We start from the raw sequence: 18,608 nt of genomic DNA on the forward strand, positions 1-18,608 counted from the left end.
AACCGCGCGAAATCGGAGTTCAAACGTTTCACTAATTTTCCCCAGACTTTTCAGGGTAATACGGGTTTCAACAGCTGGGCTGCGCTCATAGCATGTGCGCAGTTAAATAGGTTCTCGCAACTTGGAAGCGGGCTGTCTGGTGAATACTCGGTGAAGGCTTTGGTGTGAGCTATTTTCATAATGTTTTGTTGATATCTCACAGGCGCGAGCTTTTTATATGTTATGACAGTAAATAAACTGTTTATATAATTTCATTTGCCTATTTCACCACACGTTCTTCTTACCGAGTCACTTTCTCAGTTCGATACTAAAAGCAATGTCATCTTTTAGCGTTGACACAATTTCTAACTGTGATATAGATATGTCGCTGTCACAGACAAAACTCAATGTCTTGTTTTAGTGACACTTGTGTGTCTGCCTGCCTGTCTGCTAATGACAATATTCAATACACAACTGCGATCACTGACCACATGCAATTTGAACTTAACACCTATCAGGCTATACACCATAAACAAACTGCATTGATTTATGGCCCGAGTTCGGTCTCTGTCACATTATGTAATTACACAGACAGGCAGGTGTGATACTTGAACACATGACATGTTATGATGTCTGTTGATTGCAAAACGTTATACACAAAAAATGAGCATGTATTTACAAAACCCAACATCTCTATATATACACACACAATGACCCGTGAAGGCGGCATCTGCAAATGAACCAGCCGTTACACTTGAGTGCACACCCACCCGCTCTGACTGGGTTCGGTATCCCGGCTGCTTCGTTTCGAGGGAGGTAAACCCAAGTACAAAATATTGCACTTTTGATTTGCGATTATACGCTTATAATTTTGTTTATTTGTATTTTCATAATCAGCAATGCATATTATATGTCATGAAGAAGTGATAATTGTGTTTTAATTATGTTTGATTTTTTGGTTGCATGTGACCTTTAACTATTTATTCAATGACTATCAGATATTGTATCATACTGTGTGACCTTATTCCATGGATAAGTACAAATATTTCTACATGTCTACAGATATGGAAACGGTTGGTTGGTTTGTTGTTTAATGCCGCACTCAGCAATATGGCGGTGGTCTGTATATAATCGAGTTTGGACCAAACAATCTAGTGATCAACAGCATGAGCATCGATCTGCGCAATTAGGATATGATGACATGTGTCAACCAATTTATCAGCGAGCCTGACCACCCGATCCAGTAAGTCGCCTCTTACGACAAGCATGGGTTGCTGCAGATCAATTCTAACCCGGATCTTCATGGGTTAAGTGAACGTACCAATAGTATCGATTTAGGACCATAATATCCAGAATTAATTGCTATATTCGTAAACATGGTAAAATTGCAACAGCATAAATAGTGTAATAGATTATATTTTTCATTGCAAAATTTTGTTAATAAAAAGTGGGAAATAATCTTTGTATTCCAGAAAATATTTTAAAAAGAATTTGGTCAACTGAACATTTTTGTCAAGAGCAATGTGATGAAAAGCTGTAACATGTTTACCATGTTATCAAGACCTGTTCATATGAGGCAAGATAACCCTAACTCAGCATGGTTCTACTTGACATAACACAGCTCAACAGCCAGTTGATCAGATTTAACATGGGCTTGATGGGGGTGTTGGAAGGGGCTTAAGGGTCACATGATCAAATTTGTATGAATTTTGAATTTGTAGTGAGTGAGTGAATTTTAGTTTTACACCGCTTTTAGCAATATTCCAACAATATGACAGCAGGTGACACCAGAAATGAGCTTCGCACATTGTGTTTGAATTTGGAAATGACGGATCTTGATAGAGGGATCAGTCCAGATAGAGGGATCCAGGATCCAGTCCAGTGATCCAGTGATAGAGGGATCCTGTGATAGAGGGATCCAGTGAGCATGGCTCTTCCATTACAGGTCAGCACTGATTCAATAAACAACCGAGTTGCGAGCACAGATGTTCCACATGCCTCTGTGTATCACTATACAGTGTTATTTAATGTAAATATTTATTGTTTTCATCAGACGTGTGCAAATATGACAGTCAGCTGTGTTCCCTATAGTGTATATCTGTGATATTGTGGTGTCCAGATGAATAGAATCTTTGTCTCCATCTGTGTGGTTACAATGTGGTATCACATTTGATTACCTTGATATTGAAAATTAAATAAATATTGTGATTGATATTAAAAATATTGGTGGTATGAAAAAGAGAATTTTGGTATAGATCAAATGTGGTGAGGTACCTGGTACGGGGACTCTTGGTGTGTTTCACCGACAGTGCCAAGTATATATATCATGAATATCATCTGATTGTACTATCATCCAAAACAAATCATGAAACCAAAACAATAGATTGTGATGTGGAAATTGAACCTGTTTTGATTAGATGTTGGAATACCACGGGCCACTAATACCTTATGCTTGTTATCATGGCTCATGACAATAAGGATTGGGTGGGTTCAATGAGGATTGGGTGGGTACGATAAGGATTGGGTGGGTACGATGAGGATTGGATGGGTACAATGAGGATTGGATGGGTAAGATGAGGATTGGGTGGGTACGATGAGGATTGGATGGGTACGATGAGGATTGGGTGGGTACGATGAGGATTGGATGGGTAAGATGAGGATTGGATGGGTAAGATGAGGATTGGATGGGTACGATTAGGAGGATTGGGTGGGTACAAAGAAGAGGATTTGATGGGTACAATTAGGAGGATTGGATGGGTACGTCCAATTAGGAGGATTGGATGGGTACGTCCAATTAGGAGGATTGGATGGGTACGTCCAATTAGGAGGATTGGGTGGGTGAGTCCAATTAGGAGGATTGGATGGGTACAATTAGGAGGATTGGGTGGGTAAGTCCAATTAGGAGGATTGGATGGGTACGTCCAATTAGGAGGATTGGATGGGTACGTCCAATTAGGAGGATTGGGTGGGTACAATGGGAATTTAGTAGGTACAGTGAGCATTGCCTGGTTACAATGAGAGATCTTATATGTAGTATAGTATTCCATTATAGTTGTTTGCATGGCCAGTGCGATTTTTATTAATCTGATGGAGTAGAAATGGAAATGTTAGACTACAAGCCAAAATAACTAACTTATACATAGGACAGGGATACCCAGTCAGCTGACTGCAGTGTTTTGGAAACAGTTAATGCTATTTTGATGTTTAGAGTAGAGATATTCAAAGCAAAGGCTCATTTAGAATGAACAAGAAAGGGCTCAGGAATTCTGTAAAATTTGTAGTAGTTACTTATTAATACTACAAATATGTACACTGTCTGGAGTTCATATAACATTAACAGATGTATTGCAAAGAGGTGGGAGGGGTCCTCCTGCACTGACACAACATTAAAGTCCATCTCCCACGAACATCATGTATTCACCCTTTAATGCTAAATATAATAACAGTGTTCAAAATTACTCATTATCAGTCAGTGGTGCTGTCATGTCCCAGATTTAAGGGTTAAGGGTGTTGAGAGTCCCTAGATTCCAATGCCACAGAACTACCCCCAACCCCCCTCAAAACCAATATCCCTTCAGTTTCAAATCTTGGTGTAAATGCAAGGCAATCATGTGAAGCCGAGTGAGTTGAGACAGTGATGATTGTGCAGTAATCAGAAGGGTTTAGGCCATAAACCTCATGTGAGAGCATCACTCTAGTCAGGTCAAATTACAATACTTACCATGAGAAGGAAATACAAGTATGACAAGCTCATGAGGCATAACAACATGTTTTTTAACTTAGTCAACATGCCCAGAGTTCATGGTTCCTGTTGAAATTTATCCAACATGAAGTGAAAAATCTGAACGCTGAACATGATGTATGCACTAAATTTAAGAGTAGCGACACAATACGGGCATCATACTAACCATGTGAGATACTGTATCGTACATACGCGAGTCCCATCATGTGACTTTAGGGTACTATATCTCCATTCTGTTAATGTTATGACAGTTATCCTTGACCTCCTCTCCTCCAGAGCTTTGTTTTCATTCTGAATTTGAACCATATTCATTCGAAACATTTTCATTCAATTTTAGGCCCAGTGAAAAAGAAAAATCCTTTGCGAAGTTAGTAATAAGAGGGATGAAATTTGTGTCAAATAAGAAATGAAGCCGTGATGTCAAATGGGACCAGGGTGTATATCGTGACAGAATAGAGGTGTGATACGACAGTTGAAATGGTGATACGATGACTGTATCATACCTTGATGAATCATAACTAGATATATTGTCTGGTTGTTGTTGTTAAAGTTATGAGCTGAGGTAACAGGCTAATAACAATAGGTATTGTACTGGCAATGGGGACAGATTAAAGTCACAGTGATATTGAGGATATTTAGGGTAGCTTATCAGCTGGGATTATCTGTTGGACAGATTAACATTTAACATGTGTACACACGCACAAAAACTGTACCCTTACACTAGTTTTAGTTAGGATCTCAGAGTAGTCATGGTAAGTTGAAGTCTTTTAGTGTCATACTCCAATCTGTTTTAATAGATGATTTTAATAGTATTAAAGCTCATGTTTGATTAGAGTGAATATGTATTGTTGTTTCATCCAGTGGGCACAGATATTCCAGCTATGTCATGGTGACATAATGAAGTCAGGATAAATGCTATTTGATATTACGCCTTTGAGGACATTGTGTCCAGTCAGGTGATGTGTTGTAATGTAATATCAGTGGAAGTCATGTCTTCACTTACGCACCCTGAAAGATAATTGAAATATCTACAGTGATAGAAATTCAGTGTTTAACTTGCATGCCATGGCACAGTAAATATTGAAATGGCATGGGTGAAATATGTTTGCAGTGCCCTGGTGGCACACCTAGAATTGTACAAATAATACCCACCATGATTCTTTCAATGGAAAATACAATATATTTGGCCAATTTAACACATCATCAAACTATTTATTGGGGGTACACACAATCTCACATCTTAAAGTGGGCGTGGCCATTTTGAATGACAGTCCGCAGAATAGGAAGTCTTGTCTTGGATGATAACATAGTTTGTGAATTAGTTCATGGGTCCAGGACAAATGAAGCTGAACTATTCTTGCAATCATGATAGTAGTCACAAAATCCAGCTCTTAAGTTTACAGGTTTACGTAAGTGATTTATCAACAATAAATTGAAATGACATATTGATGTTTTAATCAAGTTTGATCGGATCATTAAAGTATGGACACGTTTTTTGTCACAAAGGCACACTTAAATTTTCTGTCTGGTGCCCTATGGCACTCTTAAGAATATTTCATTTCTGTCACTGATCTACTGCGTTGTTGGTGTGGTGATGGTTGTAATGTTGATGATCATGTCCAATATGATGGTACTTTTGGTGTTGATGTTGGTGGTGATGATGGTGTTAATGATTGTGTCCATGTAGATGGCACTGTTGCTATGTTGATGCTTCTGGTGATGTTGATGTGTTGATGATGGTGGTACTTTTGGTGTTGATGTTGGTGGTGATGATGGTGTTAATGATTGTGTCCATGTAGATGGCACTGTTGCTATGTTGCTGCTTCTGGTGCTGCTGTTGATGATTGTGTCGATGATGATGGTAATTTTGATGTTGGGAGGGATGGTGTCATTGATTGTGTCAATAATGTTGATGCTGTTGTCGATGATGATGGTAATGTTGATACGGGTGTTGAGATGGTAATATTGATGATGACAATTGATGTCGATATGGCAGTGTTGATGATAGTATTGATGATGAAATGGTGTTACGGGGGTGATGATGGTAACCAACACCTCAAATGTATCTTTATTTATGGTTGAAACCATATTCGACGTAATTAGGGCCCCTATTAGGAATACGTAGTATGCAGAGCCATAAGTTGACACCTCAACACCTCAAATGTATCTTTATTATGGTTGAAACCATATTCGACGTAATTAGCGCCCCTATTAGGAATACGTAGTATGCAGAGCCATAAGTTGACACCTCAACACCTCAAATGTATCATTATTATGGTTGAAACCATTTCTATTAGAATACGTAGTATGCAGAGCCATAAGTTGACACCTCAACACCTCAAATGTATCTTTATTATGGTTGAAACCATATTCAACGTAATTAGCTCCCCTATTAGGAATACGTAGTATGCAGAGCCATAAGTTGACACCTCAATACCTCAAATGTATCATTATGGTATGGTTGAATACCATATTGACACCTCAACACCTCAAATGTAATTATGGTTGAAACCATATTCGCCCTATTAGGAATACGTGGTATGCAGAGCCATAAGTTGACACCTCAATACCTCAAATGTATCATTATTATGGTTGAAACCATATTCGACGCGTAATTAGCCTCTATTAGGAATACATAGTATGCAGAGCCATAAGTTGACACCTCAATACCTCAAATGTATCATTATTATGGTTGAAACCATATTCGACGTAATTAGGGCCCCTATTAGGAATACGTAGTATGCAGAGCCATAAGTTGACACCTCAAAACCTCAAATGTATCATTATTATGGTTGAAACCATATTCGACGTAATTAGGGCCCCTATTAGGAATACATAGTATGCAGAGCCATAAGTTGACACCTCAACACCTCAAATGTATCATTATTATGGTTGAAACCATATTCGACGTAATTAGGGCCCCTATTAGGAATACGTAGTATGTAGAGCCATAGCAGCATTTACTGGATATTTGATCCTGAATGATAACATCTGTAACATCAGATTTCATGTGGAGGTTCATCAAGATATGACACTGTGTATTTGAGATGAATACTCCACATTTTTGCATCATGTGAAATCCAACTCTCACAATGTGCAAACTTTGTTTCAGTTTAACAGTTGTACTGACCTAAATTAACTGCCATATTTGCCATAAAATATGCCCTGACCTCTTAGAAAACTACCAAAGGGGCACTTTTTAACATTATGAACAAGAAGTTGTCAGATATCATGCAGTAGAGAGCAAAACTAAACCATGTCTGATAATATAGGGGGAAATTTATGTCCCTGTCTTTATTTTAAACCACAATATGTTTGGAGTATCGTCTCTTACTCCTTCATCAGGTGAAACACATGAAATAGAAGTTGACATCCATAACTTTCCCCCTTTATTGCATTATCTGTAGATGACATTAAAGGATATTTTATGTATAATAATAGTTACTAAAGTGTATAATGCTTTTTGTAAAACCAGATAGCAAGATTGTGTTATCAGTAACCATGGTAATGGCCGATATTTGTTGCAGGCTGGAGGAGGAGAAAAGAAGGAACACCTGTACAAGATCCTGGTGATCGGAGAGCTGGGCACTGGCAAGACCAGCATCATCAAACGATATGTTCATCAGTTCTTCTCACAACACTACAGAGCTACAGTATCCTTCAGTAGATGACAAACATGGACATTCTGTGGGGATTTATCTAGATCAGTAGATGTGCTTCCCGTTCAGCCCACATCTACAGGAAATGTCGGTGACAATTCCTGAGTTGGATACAGAATTTAACAGCTGATGTTGTAAAGTGATGGTATGGGTTTATGGAGGTGACTTGTGCTTCACTGACCAATTACAAGAGGCTTCCGTGCTTAGTTTCACATTGTTGCATTGAATGCAGTGTTAAATAGACATGAATGTATGCATTTTAGGAAAATCCCACTTTCCTACAGAATAGGAATTTCATTCCAAAATGTCAGCTAAGGTGGTCGGGGTTCTTGGTTTTACCTTAGATAGATCGTTAGAACAGATCCTGGCATCCCATGCATGGTGTGTAACCTAGCTGATATCAGTACTGGATGAGAGCAATGAAGGACATCCATTGGCCCCTGATAGAGTTGAATTGCCACATTCAGTTCTGAAAAGGCTGACGTGATGTAGCTGGAATAGCTGACACAGGGTATTACTTGATGCGTGATTCCTGCGTATTTGACGCAACAATTTTCTAAAAGACTCTTAAAATATTATCATACGAGTCAAGCTTGACGCAAGTTTTATGAGTGACCCTCAGAATTCAGTTCAATAAAATCGATTAAAAAAACATGTTTGATAAGCAAACAATGATAATTTTCGTTTTCATGCAAACTGCGTTGAAAACGATTGTGTTATTAACAGAAAGTACGGGGAACACCAAGTGGCTGAAAATAGAGCTATGCTGTAATGTGGTAAAGATACCAGCCAATAGCATTTGAGAACGTCACTCACGATACTTAGATAGGCAATAGCAGCTGAGTATGTCATTCAATATATTTAGACTATGTTTTGGTCATTTAAGCATGGCCAGTCCTGCTAAGAAACAAATTTTCTGATGTTTCTAATGATGATGCAAATATACCGAGCACTAAAACCAACTGCAAAACATCAAAATCAATCAAAGCGTATTTCGTGACGATTGGCTATCGCTGAAAACCTGGCTAAGATACCACAGTGTCAATAAAATCATGACATGTGATACGTGCATTCGGGGAAAAAATAAACTGAACCCATTTACATTTCCTTGTCAGAAGTTGACCTGAACGAGACATCAAGATTCTATAGATCACACTGACACAGTAAAATGGATAACAAAATGCAACAGCATTTCAGCGCATCTGTCATCACAGTGTCAAAAGGCAGACGAAGTTCACCATTGTGACCAGACTGATGGTCACATTAAACAAATGCTTACTGTTTATGTCACGGCTTAAAAAATATCCCTGCTGATATGTTTATAGATTTGATGAATCTACAAGTTATCAATGGTGTAGAACACTGCACTAACTTTTACAGAAATGCTCATGTCACTGAGGAAATGGAGGATCGATCTTCCATGTTATGGAAGAACAGCAAATTAAAACCATAAGGAGCAGTCCATACACTGGCTTTATGTTGGCTGAGACCTGTGACATCACCATAGAAAACAATTGCAATTTATGTCATGTATATTGATGGTGAACTCTCTGGGTGAACCTGCTGGTATACAGTATACACTGGGGTTTGTTATTATTGAATTGAACAGTGAAATTTATACTGTTTATTTACTCATCATATAAAAGAGAATATAACACAAAACAACAAAATCTTTGCAAAACTCTTGCTTTTTGATGTACATGAAAAAATCTTACAATATAATTTTCTTGACTCCCAAATATTGACAATGACTCCAAAAAATAAAAACTGTGAGTCACCATGAATCCCATTTTTCAAACCCTGCTGACATCAGCACAAAAAAGAACCTTTGTACAGTAATGTAAAGATATTGCAACCATGCATGACCATTAGGTTGAGTACATTAATATATTTTTCTGTAAACCTCTTGTGTATAAATCTAGAACAGTGTGGTACAGTTTGTAGCCATGTAATCATGTTCTACAGGTCAGTAAACATACTCATCATATACTCAACAGGCGTGACTGGTTGTTTCCCTTTTCCTATTTTAACATCTGTCCTGTTTTTATATGATTATAAAGACTTTAGTTCAAATTTTGTTGGATTAACATACTGGAAATATATATTAGATGTAAAATGTATATAAAATACAGGAAAATATGGTGTACTGGCCTTGTTATATGATGCCAGCGAATGATTTGTCATTAAATTGAGTACATGATACTTTCCTTCCACTAGTAAGAGACAGGAACTGCACACGGAACTGCACATGAATACCACTTGACTGTTGTTGTGCTGTTTGAGATGTTGATGATAATGTCGTTATAATTAGCACATGGTGATTAGATTGGATGTTGGTATGACAAGGAACTGGAAACCAGGGAGATGGATTCAGTTGAAAATGACTATTGTGAAAAATGACACACTACGGTTAATAGCAAGGGGGTTACTGTCATGGTTTTACGACTTGTTTATTACAAGGGGATGGCGGGGTAGCCCAGTGGTTAAACCGTTCACTCATCGAAGACCCAGGTTCGATTCCCCACATGGGTATAATGTGTGAAGCCCATTTCTGGATATTGCTGGAAGATTGCAACAAGAGGCGTAAAAACACACTCACTCACTTTTTATTACAATATATGCGGCATTGTGGTGTAGATGCTGACGTCAAAAAAGCATCACCTGTTTGATGATGGTGTTAGCATTGACATCAAAACGTCACATAGTACTACTCCCCCTTGTTCATCATACCAACTTCTATATGCCACCATGAGAAGTTACCATGGTTACTGCTGTTATTATTTCAGTGATATTGCCTTAACGTTCGTTCAGATTGGTGTAGACTTTGCATTGAAAGTGTTGAACTGGGATGCAGATACGCTGATCCGGCTGCAGTTATGGGATATTGCAGGTATGTGAGTCATTATTTTCCTTCCTCTCCAGCCCTAAATGAAGCAAATCTAGATGTCCTCAGGTTTTTTAATGTCCCATCTCACTGGGGCTATTTTTTAATTTAATTGGAATTATTTGTTTCTATCAAAATGATATATATTCAGAGACTAAGCTTTAGACTGATGTGTTTCCAGTGCGGGGCTTTCACTGAAGGTTAGTCCTGGGAATGAGTCTCAAATGCCCCTCCACACTTGCATCTTTGTCGGGACTGGTACCCTAGATACCCCCTCTAACTTTGGTACCTCCATACTTGACTAGTTCACCTGAATACCCCCTTTGACTTGGTTAGAACTCCTAACCTTTGTACCCCATCCTGACTTGACTAGATCACCTGAATACCCCCTCTAAATTGAACAGCTAACCTGGGTACACCCTACTGACTTGTCTACAACAGCTAACCGTAGTTTCACATCCCCATACTGGACTAGAACAGCTATTTTGGGTGTCCACAAGTAGTTGTGACAGGACTGCTGTCCTTGGTGCCCTGTCACATCAGTTTCACAGTGGTGTGTTAATCTTCCTTTGTTCAATTGTAGACTGATACATTTTGACTGCTATATCTCCATGCCATGTTGTGTATGACAGGCCAGGAGCGGTTCGGCAACATGACCAGGGTGTATTACAAGGAAGCAGTTGGAGCCTTTGTAGTGTTCGATGTGACGCGGACGTCCACATTCGAGGCAGTCACCAAGTGGAAGAATGACCTTGACAGTAAAGTCCAGCTGCCAGATGGATCTCCAGTACCTTGTGTGTTGCTAGCTAACAAAGTAAGTCTTGCTCAGACTCATGTACTGTAACATAATCTTACTCCTCTGAAAGATGAAGATGACGTTGATAATTGATGGTGATGTTTGTTATGCTATAGCATGACCAGGCAAAGGAGTGGCTAGATGATAATGATAGTGATGATGAAAATGATTATGATGACATTGATGATGATGATGATGATTAATGACAACAGTGTTTATGATGTTATGTGAAGAAGTGGATAGATGATGATAATGATGTTTGTGTTGTAGTGTGAAGGTGGGGGCTAGATGATGATGATGATGATGATGATGATGATGATGATGTAGTGTAAAGGAAGGGCTAGATGATGATGGTGATGATGATGATGATGATGATGATTATGATGTTGTTTGTGATGTTGTAGTGTGACCAGGCAAAGGAGGGGCTAGTCAACAACGCGTCTCAGATGGATGACTTCTGTACAGAAAAGGGTTTTATCGGCTGGTATGAAACGTCAGCGAAAGAAAATATCAACATTGATGAGGCAGCTAGGTTTTTAGTAACTAAAGTAAGTAGTACAATACTGGATGCTTGTTTTAGTTCATGGGCAAGGTGGGCTTAGATCTGATTTGGACAGTATTTCACAATATGCTAGCGTCGTGTTTGAAGACTACGACTTGAAGTGAGCACAGGTGCCAAGTAACCAAGGGCCATTATCTGCAGATCATAGATGAGCTCTAGATACTAGCAGAGTTTTGTGTTTAAGCTGCAACAAAATGCTCAGAATGATGAAATTTTACAAACATGACTTTATGTGTTTGACATTTCTTCAGAGATTTGTATGTATTTAGAATAAGTTAAAAGTATTTAGCACCATTGTCTGTCAAACAAACAGGCCCTGAAACAAATATATCCAGTGCAGCCCTTGCAAGTCTATAATATTTGGCAAGTCTAGATTATTACAGTTTCAGAAAATATATTGAGTGGGCTCCTTTCTATTGTATTTTGTTAGCATAATTTAAGAGTGAGTTTAGTTTTATGCCGCATTCAGCAATATGGCATAATTTAAGAAGTTTTTCCCTTGTAATTGTTCCTTTCTGCAGAATAGATTTTGCTCTATAAGCACCAATTCCAAAAGTTGCTGGCTCTCCGGTATAATGGAATTATAACTTTTGTTGCTTACTACCCTAGCGAGGTGTCTTCAATGAAATAAACTTATGTAATCACACCATCACAGAAATGTAATTGCTGACTTGGTAAACCAAATAGTAATTGCGTAAGATAGTTTATTGCATTTGTCCTGTACTTACTGATTTCATGTGCTGGCTTCAGATTTTGAAGAAAGATCAAGAAATGAGGTTAGGAGATGATGACAAAGATCGAGAGAAGATCTCTCTCGATGGACCTAATTCACAAGGCAAGTCTGAGAAGAAAGCAACATGCTGCTGACAGAGACCGGAAGTCATGTGACACGGACCACAAGCCACCCACCATGAGCTGTTGTCATCTTGGTGCTCTGTGAAATGCCATTCCTCGTACAACTTATCATGACACTTCATTCTGTCATCCCACCAGATGAATTGATATCTTGATAAGGTTTTATCCCATCCCTTGTAAGGGTGGACTCCTGTGTTATACCTGACAGTGTTTGTGGCGGTCATCTCATGCCACATTCTGTCATCTGTGGGAATCTATCTTATGTCTTCATAAGTATGCACTGTGATGATGTTCCCGGTAGAGTTATCTACCTTTGGTATATTTGAACATTTGAATCACTGTCATGCTACTCATGCTTTTATCAGACTTAAACATGGATGCTTGATGTAAAACATGTTAAAAACAAATATGCAACTCAATTCTTGATAGTGATAACAAGTTATGTCATTCTATTTAAATATACACTTGAGATGTGATAAGAATCTGATTTGGGAATCATGGAAAGATATCTATAGGCCTATCAAACGTGGAGTGCATAGGATGTTATAAGACAATATGGCATATACCATACATGTTTCCTAAACTGTAGTTACATATTGAGGAGAGTATCAAATCATAGTTAATTCTAGTTCCGCATTCTGTTGGATTGACTTTGTTCCTGGCATTAAGAACATTGTTTGATAACAGAAGACTGGGTTGACATGGATTTCGTCTCCATTATTCCTTCTTTCTTTTGTGTAGCATTTCTGTACAGGAGCTAATATATGTCCCGCAAGTTATATCTGTACAGAGAATGCTGCATTCAAAGACTAAGGAAGTTGATATCCGTTAGCAAGCCCATCTTCAACGATACCACAGCTTCTAAATGCGGCTCACAGACCCTAGTTATTGTTCTGTGTGATTGTTCTGTGCCTAGAACCTAGATTTCACATGTGCAAGTAAAGTTGTAAGTGTCTGTGTTTGAGTAATCATCAGCTGTTGAAGCTCAGGAACCACTGACTATGTTTATACTGAGGTGGGTTTGAGTCAGTGGTATTTTCCAGTTCGAAGTTTAAAGACGGTGATGAGTAAACTGTCGTACATTGTGCTCTTAGGAATAGATGTGCTCTTAGGAATAGAACCGTGACTGCCTGCATGAGAAACTAACACTTCCTGTCAGCCTAATGCCATTTCAGGGTGTGTCATAAGACAACCAGAGAGGGAATGTCTAACAATTTTAGAGTTGCTACAGTTTTAGATATTTTCAATCTCATTAAAATAAGATCTTTGTTCTCACTACTGCTACACAAAGATCTTAGGTCATTCCTCTACAGGTTACATCAGAATGGTTCTTCACAAGCTTTGTCCACTTTACGACACTAATTGTTTTACTCCCATGTTAGAAGTTGTCAATAATGAAGTTTAAAATTTTATGGATATCAGCTTCTTGTTTATTGCATAGAGCAACATTTTTTGTTAATCTGTTATCAAGGTAATATGACAGGGTAAGGAATTCCACCAAGACATTGCACTGTGCAATAAACAAGACAGTGTTATCCATAAAATCATAACTGACAAACTACAACATGGATGAGATGACAAGTAGAAGTCCCATGATTTTGACAGAAATAGATGCACAGACCACAATGGTTGCTCAGAATACCCTGTGTTAATGGTTTGTGATTGTATAATTGGGGAACACATTCCCAGTCAATTCCCAATCAGGGGTGGTGGCGCCAGCCTAGTGGTTAAAGCCTTGGCTCGTCACTCTGAAGACCCGGGTTAGATTCCCCATATGGGTACAATGTGTGAAACCCATTTCTGGTGTGCCCCGCCGTGATATTGCTGGAATATTGCTAAAAGCGGCGTGCACCTAAACTCACATCCTCAATTCCCAATCCTTTTTCATGCAAGGCTCTGATTGGTCAGATGAAAGATTGTTCTGACATATCCTCTAATGGGAATGTCTCAGGTTTTTGGTTAGCAGCTGTGAGAACTAATGCTCATATTTTGATGAGATCGATATTTTAATATTTGGTTTACAATGCTTTTTCAAATGTTCATGCTTATCAAAGAAATGAAATATGAGTAGAACAAAACTTTTTTGGATTCTTCATGTAATATTCATGATATCATGGTTCAACAATTATTAAGTTGAGTGTTCACTTTTAAATCAATATTCTCTTATTGCGTTTATGGTCCATTATGCAATTACTGATGAAAGGAGCAGTTTCTTCAGAATGATTGTCACTGTAACAATGTTTTATCATTTTCATATCAGACTTTTAATTTAACAAGTTATTAGCCTAGTTTGACGAGCTGTCAAACAAGCAATTTGATTATTGATTAATATTTATTTGATATTTGTTAGATATTTGTTAGATATTTGCTGTTTGTACAAGAGATGAGTCCAACAGACAGAACTGCGCGTCTGCTCCACATGACCAGGTTCTGTGTTATGCATGCTGTGTAAATACTTTGTATTTTGTCAAACCAGCCAACGAATACCACGGCTATTTTTATAATATCTCAGTCATACTATGTTACCCTCAACATTTTGCCACACTTACTGTAACCTTTGAAGAGTCTTTATTGAAATATTTTAAGGAATTCTCAATTTTTAAGCTCATATTAACTAACTGTTTATAAGGAAGACTCAGTCTGATGTGTAATTGCTAGCTAAGAGGGATTGCTAGACTGAAATTCAGTGCCAATTTTGTAGTGCCACCATGATACTCTGAATTAAGGTATCCAAGGTCAGGCCAACAACAGGGTTTATCACCTCAGGACCAAATACTTCTTCCAAATCTAAGTCCCTGGCTAAGATAGGAAAATATGCAAACACAGAAAAGGTTTTACCGAAAGTACAGTTAAACACTAATGGCTAACACCAACCAAACATTCTGAAATACATTTGAGTGGACCCATGTGTCTTCTAACTTCACATTTCTAACAAAGCTAACACTCGCGTTCCAGGTGTTTTGAAACATCCACGAGGTGTGATCACTTAAAGTTTATTTCTAAATTTAATCCACTGGGTTAGAACAGTATCTTATCTTCTTTTAATCCCTAGGGCGATGATATGGAGGGGCTAGGATATTGCATTCCTTGTACTGTTTGCAGTCATTCATTGTTAGTGCAATGATGAAAATGTCCACTTAAAATCCTTTGAGCAACACTGATACCATTCTTGGTGTCCCTGCTATGGGTGCATGCTGCTAGTAAGAAGTCAAACAATGCTCACACACAAATGGGATTGGAATTTCATTATCATGTGTGATGGTTCAAATCCACATGCGAACCTTAATGGAGAGTCACGATGACGTTATCATGTATGGATGAAGGTGGACATCAGTTTTAAACTGTGCCCACACTGTTCATCCTTTAGACCCCGAGTTTACCCTGTGTTCTGTGGACTGTATGAAGACATTGGTTATGGTTCCTGGAAGCAAGGATCGGCATTCAATGTATTGACAGGATTGAGTTCCCAGGGGTTAGAAGATTCTAAGAGTGTTTTAGTTTAGTTTTCTTTTTTCTGTGTTTTAACTGGCTGCAGTTCCAGAGCATTTCACTACAAAATGATAGAATCTACAAACAGCGAGACATTTCTCTTATTCCTGGAGATATTTTAAATACAGTATGCTACACTGAGAGATTCCTGAGTATCCTACACACAGTACTTTGAAGAGTATTTTAGTGAAATTGATAGTTTTTTTACGCTGATGTTGAAAACTATGTAGCATTTCTAGCTTATAAGAGGAATATGTGAGCATGAAGCTTTGAAAATGTAACCTGCAGAATGTCATATTATTATTATTTTGTCTTGGAGCAGTTGAGCTGTGTCTTCCTGGTGTGAGTGGCTACAGGGGAACCAAGAATATATTTTTAGCCTAATTGTTCATGTACATATATTTGCTATGACACTGTAAATACACGATTTTCAATCCGATATTCAGCAAAAATGATTCTTGGTATGTAGGCGGAGCTCTGTGAGTGAGTAAGCTGTTTAACCCGGAAAATTAAACTGGGAATGGTACTATCCTTTAAAAAACACCTTTTCACTGTACACATGTTGATGGTGATATCTAATGCTCAAAAGGCTCCTTTTTTCACTGGTATGTTGATTATAAGGATTTGTTGCTTGTGTGTCTACAAATGTTCAGTTCATTCTAACAAGGCAGCCATTCACTACTCTCCTGAAATGAATTTCGTTTTTGACCTGACAGAAGGGATGAAAATCTAATTATTGTGTCCTTCATATAGTTATTTATAAATATGATTGATTTGAAAATTGTAAGACATAATAGTATGTATATGTTGATTATTCCTTGTTCATGATTATTCTGTTTATGCTTTGCAATAACTCAGGTCTTTTGACACTAGTTTGGCTAGATGGTCAGAGACAAGCAGCCAATCAAAAAGCTTGTAACAAAACTACTGTGGTGTAAAGAAATTGTATTATATTAAATGATAGATAGAGAGTATATGTATTGTTTGATAGTTTTTCTAAGTATATATCATCTAATCATACTTGATATAGTTACTGAAATAAATGAGCATAGTTTTCAAGGCTTTGTTTGTTGTTACTGGTCAAGGCAATGGTATATTGTGGACCAATTTGATTTCTTTCTTATTTATACTGGTCCCATTCTCTGTATGTTAACCCTGGTGAATGACCTAAAACAATGCTCCCTCATAACAGTGATAACTGGTAACTAGAGGTGTGACGATACAGAAATTTCACGATACGATATGTATCGCGATATCTTGGAACGATACGATTCCATTCGATGCATATCACGCTATGCTTTCTTTAGTTATTTTTTTTTAATAAATCTTTTTTTAATAGCAAGACATTTTGACATAACTGTCAATATCTAATGAAAATTAACAATTTTAAGGTCAACGATACATATCACAATACGAAAAAACGTATTGATATATTTATTGTCAGATAAAGTATCACGATTATCGATACTACGATATGTCTTATATCGTCACAGCTCTACTGGTAACCAATGGTGTGTCACTGTTGGCACCTACTGGTGCAAACCATTTTTGTTGGGTTGTTGTTTTACACCGCACTCAGCAATATTCCATTTTTTGGCAGTGATCTGTCAATAATTTTGGCCAAGCAAATCCAGCGATCAATTATCAACGTGGATCTACACAGTTAGCATAGGTATAGCTTCAACCCAAGATATGTCCAAGAAAAGAAGTGAGAAACATTAAAAGCCAAGCCCCAGGGACAACAGATCCCCGTTGGGTCCAGGGCAAAGTGCTGTTTTTTGTGTAGGTTTTTTTTTGGGGTGGGGGTGGGGTTTTTATTTTTGTTTTTGTTTCTGTGAGACTCATGGCAAAAACACGTGAGTTAACAGGTTTGCATAAGTGTAAACCCAGTCAGCAAGCCTGACCATCCAATCCTGAGCAAGCCCATGAAATCTCTTGGAGCTATGGAGCAATCCTGTTCAGGAGCTGTTTCTTGTTGGGTCAATGATGTAATGAAACTGATAACATTAATCTGACATTGGTCTCATTAAGGAACAAGCCTACAAAGATGCATGAACATGGACCCAATATCAGGTAAGCTGAAAGTCATTGACAACAGCACAGTTCTTTCAATGTCCTAATGGGCCAGTCAGCATTGAAACTTTTAATCGATTGTAATGTAACAAGTGCTCAAAGCAAATCTCCAAACCAGACATAAAGGTGGAATCTTGAATGCAAAAATGCAGTTATCTGCACCCAACTGCAACATCTGCACCCAAAAGGCACTGTTACCCAGTGTATATATTTGTTCTGTAAGAGTCGATTTCAGAATCTGGGTTGTAAAGACATTAGATTGATGTAAAATGTTCGGTTATTGTTAACTTACAGATCTTTTATGGAGGTTTTGTCAGATCATGTGTCCTTTTAGAATCAAAGATTGTATCTCCTAAATAACTCTGTCGGAGGTATCAATTTGGGGGGACTGGTTGCCTTGCACGCACGCCCTCACGCACGCACGCACGCACACACACACACACACTGGATCCGCCTATGTCAATCCAGATAACTCTGCTTCTTTCATGAGTGAATTTATCAAGATTGACCTTAGTTTGAAGACGGTTCCAGATCAGGTCAGTGCGAAATCAAAATAGACTAGAAACAGT

At 38.1% G+C, this 18,608-nt stretch overlaps 1 protein-coding gene across 6 annotated transcripts in view; it reads left to right on the plus strand.

Moving 5' to 3' along the window:
- LOC124270000 (ras-related protein Rab-32-like) overlaps positions 1 to 17,025 on the plus strand; it is a 33,189-nt gene extending 16,164 nt beyond the window's left edge. For all 6 annotated transcript variants that reach the window (XM_046705025.1, XM_046705022.1, XM_046705024.1 and 3 more), the window contains 5 exons: positions 7,249 to 7,374; positions 10,192 to 10,270; positions 10,897 to 11,078; positions 11,465 to 11,608; positions 12,373 to 17,025. In XM_046705025.1, the coding sequence (XP_046560981.1) occupies positions 7,249 to 7,374; positions 10,192 to 10,270; positions 10,897 to 11,078; positions 11,465 to 11,608; positions 12,373 to 12,489 (648 nt within the window). In that variant the 3' untranslated portion in view covers positions 12,490 to 17,025. The remainder of the gene's footprint in view (positions 1 to 7,248; positions 7,375 to 10,191; positions 10,271 to 10,896; positions 11,079 to 11,464; positions 11,609 to 12,372) is intronic.
- The last annotated feature ends 1,583 nt before the right edge of the window (positions 17,026 to 18,608 follow it).

The sequence above is a fragment of the Haliotis rubra genome, unplaced genomic scaffold, assembly GCF_003918875.1.
Source record: "Haliotis rubra isolate DU_JTF1 unplaced genomic scaffold, ASM391887v1 Scf149, whole genome shotgun sequence".
Taxonomy (NCBI): domain Eukaryota; kingdom Metazoa; phylum Mollusca; class Gastropoda; order Lepetellida; family Haliotidae; genus Haliotis; species Haliotis rubra.